The 21,629-nt window shown below is 43.5% G+C and overlaps 1 protein-coding gene across 1 annotated transcript in view; it reads right to left on the reverse strand.

Annotated features, from left to right (window-relative positions):
• Focad (focadhesin) overlaps positions 1-21,629 on the reverse strand; it is a 286,838-nt gene that overhangs the window by 17,315 nt on the left and 247,894 nt on the right. Inside the window, exons 34-35 of the mRNA XM_041651620.1 lie at positions 21,029-21,131; positions 19,063-19,143 (exon numbers count right to left, since the gene is read on the reverse strand). Coding sequence (XP_041507554.1) covers positions 19,063-19,143; positions 21,029-21,131 — 184 coding nt within the window. The remainder of the gene's footprint in view (positions 1-19,062; positions 19,144-21,028; positions 21,132-21,629) is intronic.

The raw sequence follows: 21,629 nt of genomic DNA on the forward strand, positions 1-21,629 counted from the left end.
GTGTAGCTGTGCTAGAATGGAAATCATTAACTGTTTATTTTATTTCAGAACCCATATTTAGTTATAATCAACTATTCAATGCTATAGTCTCAATCCAGCTCCTTTCAGTATCAACTCTGTTCCCCTGTTCGCCTTCATTGTCTCTAATCTTCTCTTGCTTGGTTAGACATGCCCCACATCTTTACTATCTTCTACACTTCCATGTCTCTTTATCCAGTTTTTTTTTTTTAAAAAAGAACAACCTATCCTTCATTATTGTCTCATTGCTCTTGGTATGGTATTCAGTATACTAACAGTGGGAAAGACAAGGCTTGCCTACTCAACACCTTGGAGGAGTTATGGAATATCTCCACCCATTATGGCCATGAAGCACCACACCTATCCCTTAAAAAACAAAACTTCTTCAGTTCCTAAGCCATAGTACCTGCTCTAGAGGGGAGCACCCAGGGAGAAATAGCTACTGCATATGTTAACCAGCTACCTCTAACTTTAATGTTGGTCTTTATGTTGGGAGATGCTACAGTAGTAACAGGGAAATTAAAAAAAAAAGGCAGAAACAGCCATTAAAATGGGCAGGTAAAAGTGATGCTAGAAAGAACCATAGAAAAATGAAGAAATATAGAAAAGGTATACATACAGAAAAATGTAGACAACAAGGAGAAACAGTATGGCAGAATTAGCAGCAAAAGGAAAATCAGCAGTAGCAGAAAGAGAAGTCAGGGGAAAACCAGAAACTACATCACCAAAAATTAACAGATCAGCAGAGCTAAGAAGGGTGCAGAAGTGAGAGAGCTGATACGTGTGAAAAGCTGGAAACAGAGAACCACAAGAAAAGGGAAAAGCACAGGCAAATTTACTAGACCACAAACGCAGGCAGAGACAGTGATTGGTTAGAGAAGCCCAGAAAGGAGAAGCTTAGAGTGGGGGAGAAGCAGGGAGAGACCAGCAAAAGGAAATGAAATCAGCAAGCAGAGAGAAAGAAAGCAGAAGTGAGGGAGCCTCTGTAAGACAAAATCAGTTATAGAAAGGAGAAACTGTGGGAAAAGGAGAAGCAGAGGTGGTGTGGGTTTTCCCGAAAGGGAAAAACTGATCGTGCTAATGGGGTAGCAAAGGGACTGCAGAGCTACATCACAGCACAGAAAGGAGAAGCTGTGGGAAAGGAGAAGCAGGGAACCAGGAGGGAAAAACCGACCTCGTGACCAGTAGCAACGATGGCAGAGCTACATCACAGCACAGAAAGGAGAAGCTGTGAGAAAGGAGAAGCAGGGAACCAGGAGGGAAAAACCGACCTCGTGACCAGTAGCAACGATGGCAGAGCTACATCACAGCACAGAAAGGAGAAGTTGTGGGAAAGGAGAAGCAGGAGCCCAGGAGGGAAAAACCGACCTCGTGACCAGTAGCAACGATGGCAGAGCTACATCACAGCACAGAAAGGAGAAGCTGTGGGAAAGGAGAAGCAGGAGCCCAGGAGGGAAAAACCGACCTCGTGACCAGTAGCAACGATGGCAGAGCTACATCACAGCACAGAAAGGAGAAGCTGTGGGAAAGGAGAAGCAGGGAACCAGGAGGGAAAAACCGACCTCGTGACCAGTAGCAACGATGGCAGAGCTACATCACAGCACAGAAAGGAGAAGCTGTGGGAAAGGAGAAGCAGGGAACCAGGAGGGAAAAACCGACCTCGTGAAAGGGTTTAGCAAGGGTAGAGACAGAGCTACATTACGGTAAAGGATGGGGAAGTTGAGGAGAAAGGAGAAGTAGGGATTCAGGAGGGAAAATTCGAACATGTGGCTAGTGGCAAGGGTGGCAGAGTTAGATCACAGCACAGAAAGAAGAAGCTGCGGGGAAAGGAGAAGCATAGGTGGTATGGGAACCCAGGGGGGAAAATCTGATCTTGTGAAAGGGATAGCAAGGGTAAAGTGAGAGTTACATCACAACACAGAAAGGAGAAGCTGGGGAAAAAGAGAACCAAGAAACCATAAGAGAAAAACCAGTCTTGTGAAGGGGTTTAGCAAGGGTAGAGGCAGAGGTACATTACCATACAGGATGGAGAAGCTGGGGAGAAAGGAGAAGCTGAGGGCCAGGAGAAAAAGAATACAAATCATAGACATTGAGAAAATGGAAGAATTGGAGGTAGGGGTCAAAAAAGGAAAACCAAAGGCTGAGTGAGAACACCACAGTTCTAGAGGCTGGGAAGTTCAAGAGAGTGGTGCCAGCACCTGGTGAAGACCATTATGCCACACAATAACATGGTGGAGGGCAACATGTGACTGGACAGCAAGCTTGCTGAGGCATCTCGATTGTATAACAAAGTCACTATCTCAGCATCTTAGGGATGATTGTCAATCATTCCCCAAAGGTACCACATCAAAATTGTGTTAACAAATGACTTTGGGTTTTCAGTTTGCAAAACATAAAACCTGGTAGGCACACCTAAGCCAGCACATTTGGACGTGCCAAAGAAAAGTTGTAAAGTTGTGTGCCAATGTATAAGCAACAAAAGAAAATGTGTATTTTAATTGACTAGGCTACAGTTCAAAACTTGTGCTGACAGAATATCATCTATGAAGTCAACAGAAAAACCTAGGAAATGGGAGAAATTGCAAATCATAACTGGGCCACTATCCAGAATACAAGAGGTACCTTCCAGCAACTTCGTAATTCAAAGATAACCAAATTTTGTCTAATGGGTAAAGAACTTGAAGACAATTCTAAGAAACACAAATGGCCAAAAAGAACTTAATTTTTTAAAATTATTTAAAACAATTTAAAAATCTAAATATGCTTTGTTCATACTTTTCCTGTCCCTCAAATTCATTAGGTCCTCTCCTCCTCCCTATCCACACAACTTTCAGTTATTTCTCAAAAAATAAATCAAGAAAACGAAACACACAACAAACCCCCCTAAAACCTAGAAGACAGAATACAACATCATCCCAAAAGAAACAAAACAAACAAACAAATACACCAAATTGTATCCAAATAAAAGCACACACACACAAACTGTAGAGTTCATTATTTTTGGTCAACTACTCTTGAACATAAGATCTGCCTTGGAGTGGTAGATACCCCCAGAGTAACTCCACTGGAGAAAACTGATATTCCCTCTCCCAGCAGCTACAGACGACAGTTCCATTGTTAACCTTTACTCTAGTGACTAGGTTTATATGCACTCATTCATTTTATTCTTTTTAAATTAAATGTATTCATTTCTTTTACATTCTGACTGTAGTTTCCCCTCTCTTTTCTTCCCATTCCCTCCCCTCCCCTTCCCTCTGTCCCCCACTCACTGCTCAGGAAGGGGCAGGCCTCCCATGGGTGTCAAGAAAGCATGGCATAGTAAGTTGATCAGGACTAAGATCCCCCAAAATCGCCATATTAAAGCTGGGCAAGGCAACACAGCATGAGGAATAGGTTCCCAAAAGCCAAGCAAAGTGCCACGGACAAGGCCTGCTACCATTCCTAGGAGTGCCACAAGTAGTCCAAGCTACAAAACTGTCACATATATGCAGAGGGCCGAGGCTCCTTGTGCAGGCTCCCTAGCTGGTGGGCCAGAGTCTGTGAGCTCCCATGAGCCAAGGTCAGATGTCTTTGTGGGTTCCCCTGTGATGGCTTTGACCATCTTGTGCAATCCTCCCTCCCTCTCTTCAACAGGATTTCTGCAGCTCAGCCCAGTGCTTGACTGTAGGTTTCTGCATCTGTTTCCATCAGATATTAAATGAAAGCTTTATGATGACAATTGGAGTAGTCAATAATCTGATTATAGAAGATGGCCAGTTCAGGGAACCTATCCACTACTGCTAAGAGTCTTAGCTGGGGTCATACTTGTAGATTTGTGGGAGTTTCCCTTGTACCAGGTTTCTACCTAACCCGAAAATGTCCCCCATACTGAGACATCTTTTTTAGTACTATCCCCTTCCATCCTAACCCCTCATGTTCCCATCCCCACCCACCCCCAATCTACCCAGATCCCTTTTGAGGAAAATCCATGCATCCCCCTTTGGGCCCTCCTTGTTATCTAACCTCTCTGGGGCTGTGAACTGTAGCATGGTTATCTAGTTATATAACAAAATAAAATATAATAAGATAAAACAAAAACTATCACATCCAAGTTGAGCAAGGCAGATCAACAGAAGGAAAAGAGTCTGAGAGAAGGCACAAGAATCAGAGACCCACTCATTCCCACACTCAGGAATCCCATTGAACCAATAAACTGGAAGACACAATCTAAACACAGAGGACCTGGTGCAGAGCTATGCAGGCCCCATGCATGCTACTTCATTCTCTGAGTTCATATGAGCTCTGCTCATGCTGATTTACAGGGCCTTGTTTTCTTGGTGTCCTCTGTCCCTCTGGCTCTTACATTCTTTATGCCTCCTCTTTCAAACGATTTTCTGAGCTCTGAGGAGAGGTACCCCACAAATGACTCGAAGAGATGATGAGTGTCAACATTGGGTTATTAGAAAAATATAAATCAGAAGCACGTGAGCTATTACTTCAGAACCAATCACATCACAATAGTGACAATAATCAGACTAACAGCAGTCGGCAAGAGCATGAAGAACTGGAACCCCACATATCTACTAGGGGAAAGTGGCATTTTCTTAAAAAGTTAAAATAGAATTTCCACATAATCTACCTCTCTGATACACACACACACACACACACACACACACACACACACAAATTAATTAAAAATAAGCATTCAAAAAATTTGCACATGTGTAGCAAGACCAATCTGGAGCTCTGTCTCTAAAAACCAGAAATCAAAACCACACCTATACATGACACAGATATTCATAGCAGCACTAACTGCAATAGCAAAGTGAAGAAACAGCCCAGCGTCTAGCAGCTAAATAGGGAAAATGTAGCTGCTTCATGCAGTGGCTTGTCACTTAGCTCTAAGGAGAGAAGTAAGTGTCTGCTACTGATGGATGAACCCTGGAAATACTGTACTAAATGAAAAAGAAGCCCATCGTGGAAAGTCAGATTGATTCAATTTAAATGACACATAGAGAAAAGACAAATCTAAGAACTGGAGCAAATGGGGAAAGGGAAACAATTTGTTCGATGAGATCAAAGTTTCCTTGTGGGGTGAAAAGAATGCTCCAGAAGTAGACAGTAATGACAGCAGAACAGACAGTGTGAATGGTCCTAAATTGTGAGCAGCTGAAAGCATCCTTTTCTTTCCCCAAATACCAGGACACACATGCCAGGCTAACCTTAAACAGGCTATACAGCTGAGGATGACCTTAAATTTTGTCCTCTGTCCTTTACCTCCCAACTGCTAGAATTGCACTAGTGTTACATGCCGGGGATTGGCTTTGCCCATGCTTTGCCAACTGTATTCATCGTCAGAGAGAAAAGCATAAATCTTAAAAGAATGATAATAAGAGGGGCCTGAAAAATAGACAAAGTCTTGGTGCCCTGGTATTTTTCTCTTTCTGGCACCGACAAGGAAAAACACTCCCAAACAACTATTCTCTAGCTACTGGTCCACAGCTGCGTCAGGACTGCTGTCACCAAGAATTTTAATGGCCTTAGATCTCAGCCAGAATCAAGAACATTCTCTTTTTTTGACTTTCTTTTCTCTGCTCTTCCAATTACAAGTGCATCATTGGACTAGGAAGATGGCTGGGTAGGTAAAAGTACTTGTTGCTGAGCTTGATGATCTGAGTTAAGATTCCTGCAGCCCATGTAAAAGTTAGATAGAGTGGCAAGTGTCTATAATCTCAGCACACCTACTGCAAGACAGGAGGTGAAGGCAGGACCATCCCCTGGAATCTCACAGGCCAACTAGCCTAGAGTGCACAAAACAGCAGTATACCAGAGAGACCCTGCCTTTAAGCCAATGTAAAAGGTGAGGACCAACCCCTGAGGTTATCCTCTGACTTCCGCACAGGTGCGATGGCACGTGCAGGCCCTCACACAAAGACATCGTGTGTATACACAGACAAACATAAGTAAACAAATATTGTATATGTACTACGTTCCCCTTCCTTAAGGTAACTGCTTGTGGAAATAAACTCCCATGTTTATCCTTGACTGAGTCTACGTAAGTTCACCAATGCTCACAGTTTCAAGCACTAACTACTAAGTTGGTAACTATAAACCCCTACCTACCTCCAATTCAGAATTTAATCCCATGTTTCCAACTCTCATTCTCAACATAACAGCTAACAAAACACTCAGTATGTTTCCTATGCTTAGATACTCTCTAGACTATTTCCTTCCCCTTGGTTGTTTTCATCTACTAGATAAAACTAGTAGCATGCCTTGCAATAATTCACTTTAATGCCCTCTTTCCGGCTAAAAATTACCCCCATTCATACATACCTATGCTCTTCAATTTGATACTTATTTCTATCCAACCCTGAGATGTAATACTGGGACCCCAGTGAGGCTTAGGAACTTAACCATGGCTGTTTCCAGAGGACAGCAGACACAGAACCAGGGGTTGTGCTCATGGACATGGAGTTTATTTTCTAATGAGATGACCATGTTTGATGATAACAGGCAGGTGCTAACTGGTTAGCTTCACACATAACTATATACTGGTAACATGTTTGCGATAAGAATCTGTAAGATATCTGGCTACAAACTAAAGTTTGATTTTATACCAACAAAATTAATTTGCTACATTGTATTTTTAATAATGTGTATCTATGTGTGGATACATGCATATACATGAATGCAGATGACCTTGGAGACCAGGGTGTTGGATCCCCTGGAGCTTGAGTTATAGGTAGTAGAGCCACCTGATGTAGGTCTGTGAATTAAACCTGGGTCCTCTGGGGGAGTACCCAGTGCTCTTAACCACTGAGCCATCTCTTCAGCCCCTATTTTGCTTTTGGTACACATTCACAGAAATGTCCTGGTGAAGAGGCATACATTGCAAATATGTATTGGAAGTATATAATTCATAAACTGATGTCTAATTTACAGCCAAATTATTTTTTGTCAAATAACTTCAGAATTATAAAGCTTGTATTCCAAGATCTCTAGCAGATTCATTATGGAAAATGTGTAGTTTCCAAAGACTCAGGGATCCAACTTTTCGTCATAAAGGACCCCATGTGAAATATGAACACTGATTATGTTTGATTGCACAGGCCATGGTCTCTCCTCTGATGGGACAAACTTCATCACTGACTACACTTTATCTACATGTTACTTCAGCATTGAGTGCACTTGTATGTGCATGTTGCTTCGGTACTGAAAGAACTGCACGCAGATGTTTCCCTGGCACTAACGGTACTCTATGTACATGTTAGCCAACACTGCCTCTCTCTGTGGTGTGTGTGTGTGTGTGCATACTTACTCTATGTGTATGTGGAGTGTGTGAGTGGTGTGTGTACTGACTCTGTGGGATGTGTGTGTGTGGTGTGTGTGTGTACTGACTCTGTGTGTGGGGTATGTGAGTGGTATGTGTACTGACTCTGTGTGTGTGTGTGTGTGTGGTGTGTACTGACTATGTGTGTGTGTGGTGTGTATTGACTCTGTGTGTATGTGGGGTATGTGAGTGGTGTGTGTACTGACTCTGTGTGTGGTGTGTGTGTGTGTGGTGTGTGTGTGGTGTGTGTGTATACTTACTCTATGTGTATGTGGAGTGTGTGAGTGGTGTGTGTACTGACTCTGTGGGATGTGTGTGTATGGTGTGTGTGTGTGTGTGTGTGTGTACTGACTCTGTGTGTATGTGGGGTATGTGAGTGGTATGTGTACTGACTCTGTGTGTGTGTATGTGGTGTGTTCTGACTCTTGTGTGTGTGTGGTATGTGTGTGGTGTGTACTGACTTTGTGTGTGTGTGTGGTGTGTACTGACTCTGTGTGGTGTATGTGTGTGTGTGGTGTGTACTGACTCTGTGTGGTGTGTGTGTGTACTGACTGTGTGGGGTGTGTGTGTGTGTGTACTGGTTGTGTGGTGTGTGTGTGTGTGTACTGACTGTGTGGGGTGTGTGTGTATACTGACTGTGTGTGGGGTGTGTGTGTACTGACTGTGTGGGGTGTGTGTGTACTAACTGTGTGGGCTGTGTGTGTGTACTGACTGTGTGGGGTGTGTGTGTGTGTACTGACTGTGTGGGGTGTGTGTGTGTGTACTGACTGTGTGGGGTGTGTGTGTGTGTACTGACTGTGTGGGGTGTGTGTGTACTGACTGTGTGTGGGGTGTGTATGTGTGTACTGACTGTGTGGTGTGTGTGTGTACTGACTGTGTGTGGTGTGTGTGTGTACTGACTGTGTGGGGTGTGTGTGTGTACTGACTGTGTGGGGTGTGTGTGTATGTACTGACTGTGTGGGGTGTGTGTGTCTACTGACTGTGTGGGGTGTGTGTGTGTGTGTACTGACTGTATGGGGTGTGTGTGTGTACTGACTGTGTGGGGTGTGTGTGTGTACTGACTGTTTGGGGGTGTGTATGTGTACTGACTGTGTGGGGTATGTGTGTGTGTGTACTGACTGTGTGGGGTGTGTGTGTACTGACTGTGTGGGGTGTGTGTGTGTACTGACTGTGTGGGGTGTGTGTGTACTGACTGTGTGTGGGGGGTGTGTGTGTACTGACTGTGTGGGGGATGTGTGTGTGTACTGACTGTGTGGGGTGTGTGTGTGTGTGTACTGACTGTGTGGGGTGTGTGTGTGTACTGACTATGTGGGGTGTGTGTGTGTATGTACTGACTGTGTGGGGTGTGTATGTGTACTGACTGTGTGGGGTGTGTGTGTGTGTGCTGACTGTGTGGGGTGTGTGTGTGTGTACTGACTGTGTGGGGTGTGTGTGTGTGTACTGACTGTGTGGGGTGTGTGTGTGTACTGACTGTGTGGGGTGTGTGTGTAGTGACTGTGTGGGGTGTGTGTGTACTGACTGTGTGGGGTGTGTATGTGTACTGACTGTGTGGTGTGTGTGTGTACTGACTGTGTGGGGTGTGTGTGTGTGTACTGACTGTGTGGGGTGTGTGTGTGTGTGTACTGACTGTGTGGGGTGTGTGTGTGTACTGACTGTGTGGGGTGTGTGTGTACTGACTGTGTGTGGTGTGTGTGTGTACTGACTGTGTGGGGTGTGTGTATGTGTACTGACTGTGTGGGGTGTGTGTGTGTGTACTGACTGTGTGGGGTGTGTGTATGTGCGTACTGACTGTGTGGTGTGTGTGTACTGACTGTGTGTGGTGTGTGTGTGTACTGACTGTGTGGGGTGTGTGTGTACTGACTGTGTGGGGTGTGTATGTGTACTGACTGTGTGGGGGGTGTGTGTGTGTACTGACTGTGTGGGGTGTGTGTATGTACTGACTGTGTGGGGTGTGTGTGTGTACTGACTGTGTGGGGTGTGTGTGTGTGTACTGACTGTGTGGGGTGTGTGTGTGTACTGACTGTGTGGGGTGTGTGTATGTGTGTACTGACTGTGTGGTGTGTGTGTACTGACTGTGTGTGGTGTGTGTGTGTACTGACTGTGTGGGGTGTGTGTGTGTACTGACTGTGTGGGGTGTGTGTATGTGTGTACTGACTGTGTGGTGTGTGTGTACTGACTGTGTGTGGTGTGTGTGTGTACTGACTGTGTGGGGTGTGTGTGTGTACTGACTGTGTGGGGTGTGTATGTGTACTGACTGTGTGGGGGGTGTGTGTGTGTACTGACTGTGTGGGGTGTGTGTATGTACTGACTGTGTGGGGTGTGTGTGTACTGACTGTGTGGGGTGTGTGTGTGTGTACTGACTGTGTGGGGTGTGTGTGTGTACTGACTGTGTGGGGTGTGTGTATGTGTGTACTGACTGTGTGGTGTGTGTGTGTACTGACTGTGTGGGGTGTGTGTGTACTGACTGTGTGGGGTGTGTGTGTGTGTACTGACTGAGTGTGGTGTGTGTGTGTACTGGCTCTGTGTGTGTGTGTTGTGTATACTGACTGTGTGGGGTGTGTGTGTGTACTGACTGTGTGGGGTGTGTGTGTGTGTGTACTGACTGTGTGGGGTGTGTTTGTGTGTACTGACTGTGTGGGGTGTGTGTGTGTACTGACTGTGTGGGGTGTGTGTGTGTGTACTGACTGTGTGGGGTGTGTGTGTGTGTGTACTGACTGTTTGGGGGGTGTGTATGTGTGTACTGACTGTGTGGGGTATTTGTGTGTGTGTGTACTGACTGTGTGGGGTGTGTGTATGTACTGACTGTGGGGTGTGTGTGTGTGTACTGACTGTGTGGGGTGTGTGTGTGTACTGACTGTGTGGGGTGTGTGTGTGTACTGACTGTGTGGGGTGTGTGTGTGTGTGTACTGACTGTTTGGGGGGTGTGTATGTGTGTACTGACTGTGTGGGGTATTTGTGTGTGTGTGTACTGACTGTGTGGGGTGTGTGTATGTACTGACTGTGTGGGGGTGTGTGTGTGTACTGACTGTGTGGGGTATGTGTGTGTACTGACTGTGTGGGGTGTGTGTGTACTGACTGTGTGGGGTGTGTGTGTGTACTGACTGTGTGGGGTGTGTGTGTGTACTGACTGTGTGGGGTGTGTGTGTGTGTACTGACTGTGTGGGGTGTGTGTGTACTGACTGTGTGGGGTGTGTGTGTGTGTGTGTACTGCCTGTGTGGGGTGTGTGTGTGTACTGACTGTGTGGGGTGTGCGTGTGTGTACTGCCTGTGTGGGGTGTGTGTGTACTGACTCTGTGGGGTGTGTGTGTGTGTACTGACTGTGTGTGGGGTGTGTGTGTGTGTTTACTGGCTCTGTGGGTGTGGGGTGTGTGTGTACTGACTCTGTGGGGGGTGTGTGTGTACTGACTCTGTGGTGTGTGTGTGTGTGTGTGTACTGACTGTGTGGGGTGTGTGTGTGTACTGACTGTGTGGGGTGTGTGTGTGTACTGACTGTGTGGGGTGTGTGTGTGTGCTGACTCTGTGGTGTGTGTGTGTACTGACTGTGTGTGTTTTGTGTGTGTGTGTACTCACTGTGTGGGGTGTGTGTGTACTGACTGTGTGGGGTGTGTGTGTGTGTACTGACTGTGTGGGGTGTGTGTGTGTGTACTGGCTCTGTGGGGGTGTGTGTGTACTGACTGTGTGGGGTGTGTGTGTGTGTGTGTGTACTGACTCTATGTGGGGTGTGTGTGTGTGTATTGTTTCTGTGGGTGGGTGTGTGTGTACTGACTGTGTGGGGTGTGTGTGTGCGTTGCTCCAACACTGGCTGCACTGTGTGTACATGTTGCTCTGGCACCAGCTGCACTTGTGTGTACTGACTGCTGCCGCACTGCCTGCACTGTCTATGCATGTTACTGCAGTCTTCACTAAAGCTGACCTGATATACAGGTAAGTGTCAGAAACAACTTGTGAAATGGAGTGCAGGGCTGAAATTCATGCCTCTGGTGCAGCACTTTAAATCTTTCACAGGTAAAAGGGCAGGGCATCAATACTGAGAAGCATGAGGAGCATTACACAAAATCTTTCTCTGTGTTTCGAAGGAGCCCATTCTGACAGCCAATGGAATGATGGGAACTACAGCTACAGTTAGGAATGGAGAAAATATTTGGCAGCTGCAGACTTCTGGTGAGGAAGGTAGAAAAGAGGAAGCCCAAAGAACATCTGGAACACAGAATCCTGGTTCCTTCCACAGAGATCTTCTGTATGGGACAAAAGAATATAAATAATAGGAATCATCAGGTCCTTTATTTCAGTGTTTTGTGCTTCAAACGAATGCCATAGGTAAGATGACCACTGGAATGCCACGAACAATGGATTTGAAACTGAGAATGCCTATGAGTACCTGTCAAAAAGATCCAGATGTTTTAAAATCTTAATAAAGCTGCTTTACATCTCTCATACAGTAGACAGCCTCAAAGTTATAAATGGCATATCTGAGCAAAATGCATTACAATAGGACCTATTATCCCACGTACTCTGACTACACAGAGGACTGTGCAGTAACCTAATCAATACAGGAAAAGTCTGACCACAAGCAGGCTAACATAGGATGTATAATTTCCATCTCCAGCACACCACATGTGTGATACAGATATTTACTTCCTCCATTTTCACTGTTGCTGGAGACAAATTAATTCAGCTTAGACTAACGCAGCATTCAACAAAAACATATACAAGAGATAGAGATCAAATATTTAAATTATATTACATGCCAGGTAGTCTGTTCTAAAACATGCTTCGTGCACATTGAAGAAATTATAGTCTAATGAGAAAGGCAGACTTGAAACAAAGAAGTATAAATAATCATGTAAATAATGCCACATATGTAAAACATGAATATAGGGAGGCATGAGATGGGAAATCAGATCTAATCAGAAGATATCATTGAAGGTTCAATCTTTGCTCACAAGAATAAAAGATGTCAGATCAATATGGAAAGGATGAAGTCCATGGAGAATTCAGGCAGACATCATTATAGAATGGTCTGTTTGTGGGAAGTACCAAATGCTTTGCCCCTGACCAGAAACTACAATCAATACAGTTGTTAAAAAGAATTGATTCTGACATATCAGATACTAAAAGCTGGTAGAGTACTCTATCTTAAGAGCAGACACCTCAACAACACTCAGAGTTACCAAAACCCAAGAACATCCTAAGCCCTTGTACCAGGAAGACCACCAAGCAGAGTGGCAGCCAGCAGAGGTCAGAACCTAGAGAGGAAGGGAACCTAGTAGGGCTGTGGCCCAGAGGGGAAGGGGAATTAGTTACATTCAGGCGGACTGATCGAATGAGCAAACAGGCTGGGATTAATGAGCCAGGTTACCTACAGACCAGAACACAGAACTGTAAGTGTGGAGAGAGAGAAAAATAGAATGGTGCTGAATTAGAACTAGATATAAGGTGTGAATTTGTGGACATAGAGACAGCTTAAACACAGATAAACGCGCATGTGATGCAGAAATAGGCAAGATATAAAAGAAAGAAAGAGAACATTCCTGGAAGCAGTGACAATTAACCCAAGAAAAAAAGCTGTGTGCCCAGACCTTGGCTTCTAAATATTATTCTCTGAAAACAAAACAGAACAAAAACCGGGCTATCTGACCTATCTCCCGGCCTCATAGCAACAATTTAGGCAAGGTGCATTAAATGGATTAGTGATAACTAACAAGCACTCCCCCTTAGGCTTTGCTACGACAGTCCTCACTGGGAGTTTAATGAAGTTTAAATGGTTGATTTTGGGTGAAAGGAATAGTAAAGTTTTTTCTTATAGTTAGTGGAGAGAGGCAGTTTGTAATTTTCCTGTTTTTTGTTTGTTTGGGTTTTTGTTTTGTAAAATAAAATGTAAACAAGTACAAACATTAAGTAAAAAATTCTGGAACAAAGAGATGGTTCAGTGGTTAAAAGTGCTTACCACTCAAACCTGCTAACCTGCATTTGATCCCAGGATCCACAGTGGAAGGAGAGAAGAGACTAACAAAGAGGCCTGCACACACATGTGCTGCACTCACACGCATACACACAAATCATAATGTCTTAGTTGGGGTTTCTATTGCTGTGAAGAGACACCATGACCATAGCAACTGCTCTAAAGGGAAACATCTAATTGGGGTGGCTTACATTCTCAGTGGTTTAGTCCGTCGTCATCATGGTGAAGCAGAGTAGCCTGCAGGCAGACATGATGCTAGAGAAGTGGCCAAGTGTCCTACATCTTGACTTCAAGGGAACAGGAAATAAACTGAGACACTGGGCATGGCTTGAACGTATATGAAACCTCACAGCCCGCCTCCACATTGACACACTTCCTCCAACAAGGCCACACCCACTCCAACAGTCACACCTCCTAATAGAGCCACTTCCTCTGTGGGTCATTTTCTTCCAAACCACCACACATGACAAAGTTACTTTGAAGAAACAATCAAAGCTTTGTTTGTTTGTTTTCAAGAAAGGGTTTCTCCCTGTAGCCCTAGCTATCCTGAAACTCGCTCTGTAGACCAGGCTTGGCTCAAACTCACAGAGATTCACCTATCTATGCTTCTCCAGCATTGGAATAAAAGGCATGCACCACCATTGCCCAACTTATGTTTAAAGAGGGTTTTTTTTCTTAAAAAAAAAGATTTATTTATGTATGTATAGGAGTGCTCTACTTGTATGTATGCCTGCATAACAGAAGATGGCATAAGACAGAACAGGGCATAAGATCCCACTATAAATCATTGTGAGCCACTATGTGGTTGCTGAGAATTGAACTCAGGACCTCTGGAAGAGCAGCCAGTGGCCTTAACTGCTAAGCAATCTCTCTATCCCCTCTAAACATTAATTTTAAAAACTCTCATATAGTGAGTGAATACAAAATGTTCATTCCTTCTGACACTGAAATAAATCAAATCACACTTAGGGCATGATATACCTGAATGACTTTTGTTGCTATCATTCGTTTTTAATGTAAGTTGCAATGTTTTATTATAGGATATTATAATGAAAACTGTTCATTCTTTAGTCGCTACTATATAACCCAACTAAGAAGTCTTCAAAATCTCTATAATGAAGAGTCAATAATTTTCTCAATTTTACAGAAACAACTATAACTATAAGGTTAGATGGCCAGCCTGAATTTGCATATGCTGCAAGAAGTGGAATTGGGATAGGAGCTTAGGAAGTTTGACTCCTGTATTTTAACCTTTATGATATACTGGTTTCTATTTTCAGAAAGGGTTCATAATCCTTTTGCAGCATTGAGAAGCCATGCCATGGTCTAGAGAGGTGTCTTGGTAAGTAAGAGAGTCAGCTGTTCCAGAGGACCCAAGTTCTGCTCCCAACACACACACTGGGCAGCTCAGAGCTGTCCGGAACTCCAGCTTCAGGGCACTCCACACACACAGCAGACACTGACACAGACACAGACACACAGACAGACATACACACACATGTGCATGTGTGCACCCCCACAAATATTTAAAAGGGTCATGCCGTCCTTCTCATTACCAAATGTTCACACTCTTGCTCACTATTAATAAACTGCTGAGAATTTACCACAAGAGAAGCCATAGTAGAAGAGAGAAGCCTACCTGGATAAAGATTTCACTATACAGAAACTTTAAGGATGACCCAGAGTGAAATGACTAATTGTAATATATCAGCTTAATGAGGTATTAATTATATTTACTTATTTATTATATATATGCAAAGGTCAAAGGACAAATTACAGGAGTTAGCTCTGTCCTACTGTGTAGATTCTGGGCATCTCCTTTGCGTTAAGCTGCCTTACCCACCAAGCCATCCTGCCTGTTCCATGATGAAATACTCTACAGTCATTTATAGTGGCAAAAGTGAAATTGAGAAATAGTACTTAAAAGTACAAAGCATAGCATTCTAATTACTTTCTGTTGCTGTGAAAGACACCATGACCAAAAGCAACGTGGAGAAGAAAGGATTTATATCAGTTTTTAGGCTTTTAGGTCTTCCATGCCTGCTGTGCGCAGGAACAGGTATTAAATTTAAAAAATCAGATAATTAGGCATTATATATTTTCTGAATGGATAAAGTGTATATACACATTGACAAGGACATACAATGGACTATCTCAGTAGGGTCGATGTTCCAGAAAATCTCCTTTTGGTTTTCTGTTTATTTGGCATTGTTTTATTCATGTGTATGTGTGTGAGTCTATGCCCTGTGAGTTCAGTTGCCCAAGGAGGCCAAAAGGCGTGTTGGGGTCTCCTAGGGCTGGAGTTGTGAGCTGCCTGATGTGGGTGTTAGGATGCAAACTTGGATCCTCTGTAACAGTGGGAAGCACTCCTAACCATTTGAGTTATCTCTCTAGTCCCCTTTGTTTTTTCAAACAGGGTCTCATTCTACAGCTTTGGTCAGCCTGGAACTCACTATGTATTCCAGGGTGGCATCAAAACCCCGTGACCCTTCTGACTCAGCCTCCCAATCACCGGGATTACAGGTAGGAGTCATTCTGCTCAGTTGTTATCTTCTTCCTTATGCCGCTTCTAAATCAGTGCCATACACATGTGTTTACTTCTAGTAATGTTCTCAGAGCTGTATACGTAAAATAGTAATAATTCAAAATATTTAAAAGTGGCACATGGTTGGCAACCAACTCCTATCATTACTGTGTATGCAGTTCACTAATTCCGCTAGACACTGTCTCAGCATGTAAATCTCACACCAGTCCAAAATGAAATCCCCCCAAAATCATATAATTTGTGGAGAAACCTACAGCTTATCTGCAAAGATCACTGATCAATGTTAATTAGAGGAAATACCACTCATTGTACTACATAGATTTATATTTTTCCTCAGGTAACACTTCATGCTATTAACTTCAAAGCCTATTATAAAGTATGAGCCTAGAAAGCCTTAGCCAATTCTCCAATGACAACATAACAGTCCAGTTATACTGTAACAGTCCAGAAAAGTGTAATATTGACACCAGAAAGAATTATTATGTTTATTAGGTGTTTTTAAATGTTCTATTAAAGAGGTGAATAAATACTGATGAAGTCTGAAATGGTATGGAATTGAGAAATCATAAAGATCAAAAATCAGAAGGATGAGTAGAAAAGGCATAAAATTGTAAGACTCAAAATTAGAACTTGGTGGGGTGGCACATGCCTGTGATCTCAGCACTTGGGGGAAGAAGTGAGAAGGATCAGGGGTTTAAGACCAGCCTTAGCACATATGGAGTTCAATACCGAATAGTGAGTTCAAGACTAGCCTCTGCTACATAGTGAACTTGTATAAAAAGAAAGAGGAAAAAAGAAAGGGAGAGAGGGAGGGAGGGAGGGAGGGACAGAGGGAGGGAGGGAGGGGGGGAGGTTGGGAGGAACTCACTTCTGAGCAAAGACTTCAAGGCTGGCAAAGCTGAGAAATCCCACAGTAACTGAGAATGAAAACCACCAAAGTTAAGGAATCAACCTGATAGAAGGGCCAACAGGGTCAGATCAGAGAAGACGGCAAACAAAGACAGGAAGGCCAGGAACTGGATTCCTTAAGAACTGACTGGGTAAGGCAGTGGGGTGCAGGCCCCTGGGAGGGAATGGATGCTCTCACATCACACATCGACTAAGGTGCGACGTGGCGAGTCCTATGCCTCAGAAAGCAGTCTGACACGTTCCTCTCAGATTTCATGGGCTGTGCTTGAAATCTCCATGTCGCTCCCATTCCAGCACATGTGTGAATCAAATATAACCCTTCACACTTTTTTTCTTGTTAGTTATTAAAGATAAAAACAGCCCACAGAGGCGAGGAAGCCGTGCCATCCCTGAAGTGGTCTATCTTCTGCCTGCACCAAGCATGCCTTCTATTCTAAAAACCATTTCCTCCTCAAAAGGGTTCGCTGACGTTGCCATCCTTCCTACCAGCAGCCCCACCGGGCTCTGCTGAGTGACGTCCAGACATTTAAACTCAAAAGCTCCTTCAGAGGGGAGTTATTAGAATTCAAATGAGCTGGGCACGCTGGAGAAGAAAGCGCGCTCGTTTGCATGTACACCTCTGCACTTGGCCATCCCCTTTAGTCCCGCAGAGCAGGGGCTGGTTTTGTTTTTGTAAATGGGCTCTGGAGGCGGAGGTCAGCCTCCCACGGCCCCCACTCCTCTGGGGTCATCATTAGTAATGTGTGGGCTGAATAGATTTTCCTCTGAATCTAGTCAGTAAACCTGACAGGAAGGCAGCCCTCTCCCACAACCTGAAAATGCCAAAAATCCAACTGGTAAGACAGCAATTTTAAACCCTGCAGCAGCCGGCTGTAGAGCAGCTTCCAGCAAGGCGGCTCACCACCCACTGCCTCTCAGGTCCACCTGAGGGGTCTCCAAGCAGAGGCCTGCCTGGCGAGCCAGCACTGTGGGATCACAGACCTGTCACAGTGAGCCAAGGGCCCCAAGAAGATTCGGAGAAAATTTATTTTTGGTGAGAAATAAGAATCTGGAAGGCCAAAATATTTTATTTGCTAGAAAAGAAAAAAAAAACTTTTTTGAAGCCTTTTATCTGACTTCAGAGTTATTACTTCATTTTTCATGACAGTCTCTCACATTATAATCATTTTTAAATTTTATAAACTAACAATGAACAACAATAAAAATATATGGTGCTAACATTTATTCTGGTTGTGGAAAATTCAAATGATCATTCAGTAAGAACTCAAATTCTTCCTAATGAAGACATCTCTACTATATCTATTTTAAGAGGACATAATTCATAGCAATATAACCATTAAACTAATTTGCATCCTATATGCAACAGTGTTTTTATAGATCAATAACATAATCATATGTCAATTTTTACATGGAAAAAAATTAGAAGCAAACAGTGCTAACTCCTCACCTCTAGACCAGGCTAAAAAAAAAATAGCTCCCGGAGTGCTGTTCCCAGGGGGACATACATCAAGCAACAATGCTTTCTCTTTGATGGAAAGATTTTCCATGAACTTTAGTTATCAAATCACTCCTTCCAGATTTCTTGCAGTTTTAATTTTAATTCACTTAAAAACATATTATTTTCTTTTTAAATTGTAATGGTCTTTGTATCACATAGCCACTGATTGGCCCAGTCAGGAAAGAAAAACGGAAGTAGTGGACGTCACTGAAAGACAATTCTATTAATGAAACTGGCACGATCCAGGATATATCTCCTGCTAGCAGCCTACACTTCTTCCTCTCACTCAGAGAAGCCTGTGTCATTAAAGAACTCCTCTTCAGTAAACTTACATGGCACTGCTCTGGTTTCAGTTAAACCAAGACACTAAACGCTATCTTCTAACATGGCCACAACCCAGGAAGCAAGGCAAGATAAATGAGTGCCAAGAAAAAAACTCAAGCTAGAAATAGGAGTTAGAGCCCATGACTCTAGCAATGCAAAATGACCAGACATGGTCAGGGACAAAGGCTACTTCCCAGCAGGGCCTGGGATGCTTTCTCTGTCTACGCCAAAGTCACTGAGACAGACAGGAAGAGCAATGCACACTTGGTGCACCTCTACATGACCAAAGTTTTCACAGAGCCACCCACAAAGAGACACAGTCTGCATATTTACACAGCAATTAGCTTCCTAGTCATCCAGGAAGATGGTTCAGCAGAAGACAACATTCGCCCCTTCAGACTTGACTTGTTTGATTTTACAGATGCATGCTTCAGGCACATAACTTACAGAATATTAAGAAAAAATGATAAAATCCAAGAAAAGTGCTCACTTGCCTTTTTTTCCTCCTGTAACGAAGAAGCCAATGGCTGCTCTAATAAAACTGCCTTCGGGCAAAAAGCTGTAGTCAGTAGGCACTGTGGAGGCAGAAAATGATCAAATTAACTAGCGAACTTGGCAGGGCTAATGAAGAAGAGGTAATGATCTCATGCTGCCATCTCAACCCAGAGACAAGGCAGAGATGGTTATGCCATTACTGTCAGTACAAGACCCTGTGGCTGCAGCTAATTCTATTAGACCAAGGGACTGGCTTCAGGGAACCACTCAGGCTATCTGGGAAAACTTAAAATGGTGACAAACCTAGGAGGGACGTAAAGAGAAAACTCACACAGGCTGTTACTCCAGTGAAGTGGTGGAAATAAAACCCTCCCTCCCTGGTGCACTAGCACAACAATGAACTCCAATCCAATGACCTCCTCAGGGTCCTAAGCATAGGCACTGTCCTACAGGCTTCTTAGAATGCTGCACCAACTGTATGGACCAAGGAAATTCAAAACCCGGGATTAACAGAACCATCTCCTTCTAAAGGCAGAGCCCTTTAAGGGATCAATGTGTGCAAAGAACCAGATGTGGCTGCTGACCTGAACCAGTGAGCCAATGACATCTCTGCAAGCTGAGTCCTGAGAGTTCCCTAAATCCTTTTCCTCCCCGTCTCTCATAATGGTTTCATGACACAGTTTCGTTGCAATGAATGGTTCAACTGGAAAATTCCACTAGAAATGAGTAGCTGTGTTTTCCAGACACACAATTATTTTGTTCATAAGAACCCGTGTGTAAGCTGACTCACCATTACTTGATGTAACTAAGTGCTCTGTAATGCAACTGTAAGTTGGCATGCGCGCGCGCGCGCACACACACACACACACACACACACACACACATGCAAACCCAAAGCCTGGCATAATGTGTTATTTTACCAGGATACTGTAAGAGCTCCAGCCTTTGAAACTAGCACTAGCAAAAGTTTCCAATAAGGTGTTTTTAAATTCCCTTTCCTATATTAATACGACAGCTTCCAGCTGTCAAGTTCATCATGTTGGAAAAGATGTGGACCAAAGGCCTCTCTCTGTCTGAAGCTGCAGAGTGACGGCAGTGAGAGAATCAAACATTGTAGAAACCCACATTTATAGTTATGCTATCATAGATATCCTGCCAGGAATACATGAAACTAAGTTTTAGTGATGAATCTTTACTTTTAAAACCTCTGTGGGCCAGAGGGTCAAAATGCCATTTATAAGGAGCAAGGGACAGATATATTAAGGTGGTTCTTCTCCCAGAAAATCTCCAAGTACAAGCATAAGCACATGGGAACTGTAATATTTTTATTGCTTTTATCAAAAGATACAAATAGGAAGGGCTTTGTTATTTGAAGAGCTAGGATTGAAACCCCTAAGGAGGTACATATCTTTGAATGTGTTTTTTCCTCATTACCTTAATAGAACCATTGGGCAGAAAAATCCCAGTCATAAAGAGACTTTTTTTTCTAAGAAAGGGTCTCACTGTGTAGCTCTGCATAAAGAGATTTTTAATGAAACATAACACCATTACTTTTTATAAAAATAAAATGTCTGTTCCAAGCTTTCAAGGACGTGATCCTTTGTTTATAGACCTGTCACTAAACAAACTCTTAATGCAACTCATATAATATTTCTGAGCCTCATATTTTTCATTTGTCAAATACATGTACTTGACTGAATGTCTACACTGTCCTCTAAGGGAGTCAAGAGAGGAAGTGTAAGTGATTATGAGGTTTGGAGGCCAATAAATCTAAATCAAAGCACCACTTTCTGCCATATGACTTGGAGTAGGTCTGGAGGCCTCTCTGTACTCCATTTTGCTTGGATGTAAAATAAAGATCATAACGCCCATCATGTGGAATTGTTGTGATGCCCAACTCCCTTAACAAAGTGCAGAATCCTGAGTTAGCCATTCCTTCTTCTGGTTCCAGGACTTAAATCTTACCAGAAGTTCTGCTTTGATTTGAAGACAAAGTAGATAGATGAAGATGTCCTAGAAGCCATATTGCATTTGACTGAAGACCAATCACCCCCGAGACATTGATGACCTATTGATGAAAACATAGCAGTTTGGTGATGGGGCAAAATCCAAGTTCTATTCAATAAAAGGCCACCACAGACTATCACTAACACTGTAGGAATTAGAGGCTTAGTTGAGAACAAGAAGCTCTATAACTGGAGGCTAACATGAGTCTCCTACACTAGACCTGAATCTTATGCTGTTAAGTAGTGGCTGAACGAATGAATGAATGAATGAACCAATTATAGCAGAAAGTACAAGCAATATTCTTGGGCTTCACTGAGCGAGACTGCTCTCAAAAACTGGTAAAAGAAAGCTCCAAAAGGATTGGGGCTGGAGCCTAGTTGGTCGAGTATTTGCCTAGTGTGCAAAAGAGCACGGGTTCAGCTTCACCACTGCGTATGCTAAGTGTGGTGGCTCATGCCTATAATCCCAGCACCTGAATGGATCAGGAATTGAGAGTCACTCTAGGCTACACAGCTTGAGACTAGCCTAGAGCACATGAGATCCTATCTTAAAAGAAAAA

Source organism: Microtus oregoni, unplaced genomic scaffold, assembly GCF_018167655.1.
Source record: "Microtus oregoni isolate MIOR12 unplaced genomic scaffold, Mior012 000005F_ref0000423, whole genome shotgun sequence".
In the NCBI taxonomy this organism is placed as follows: domain Eukaryota; kingdom Metazoa; phylum Chordata; class Mammalia; order Rodentia; family Cricetidae; genus Microtus; species Microtus oregoni.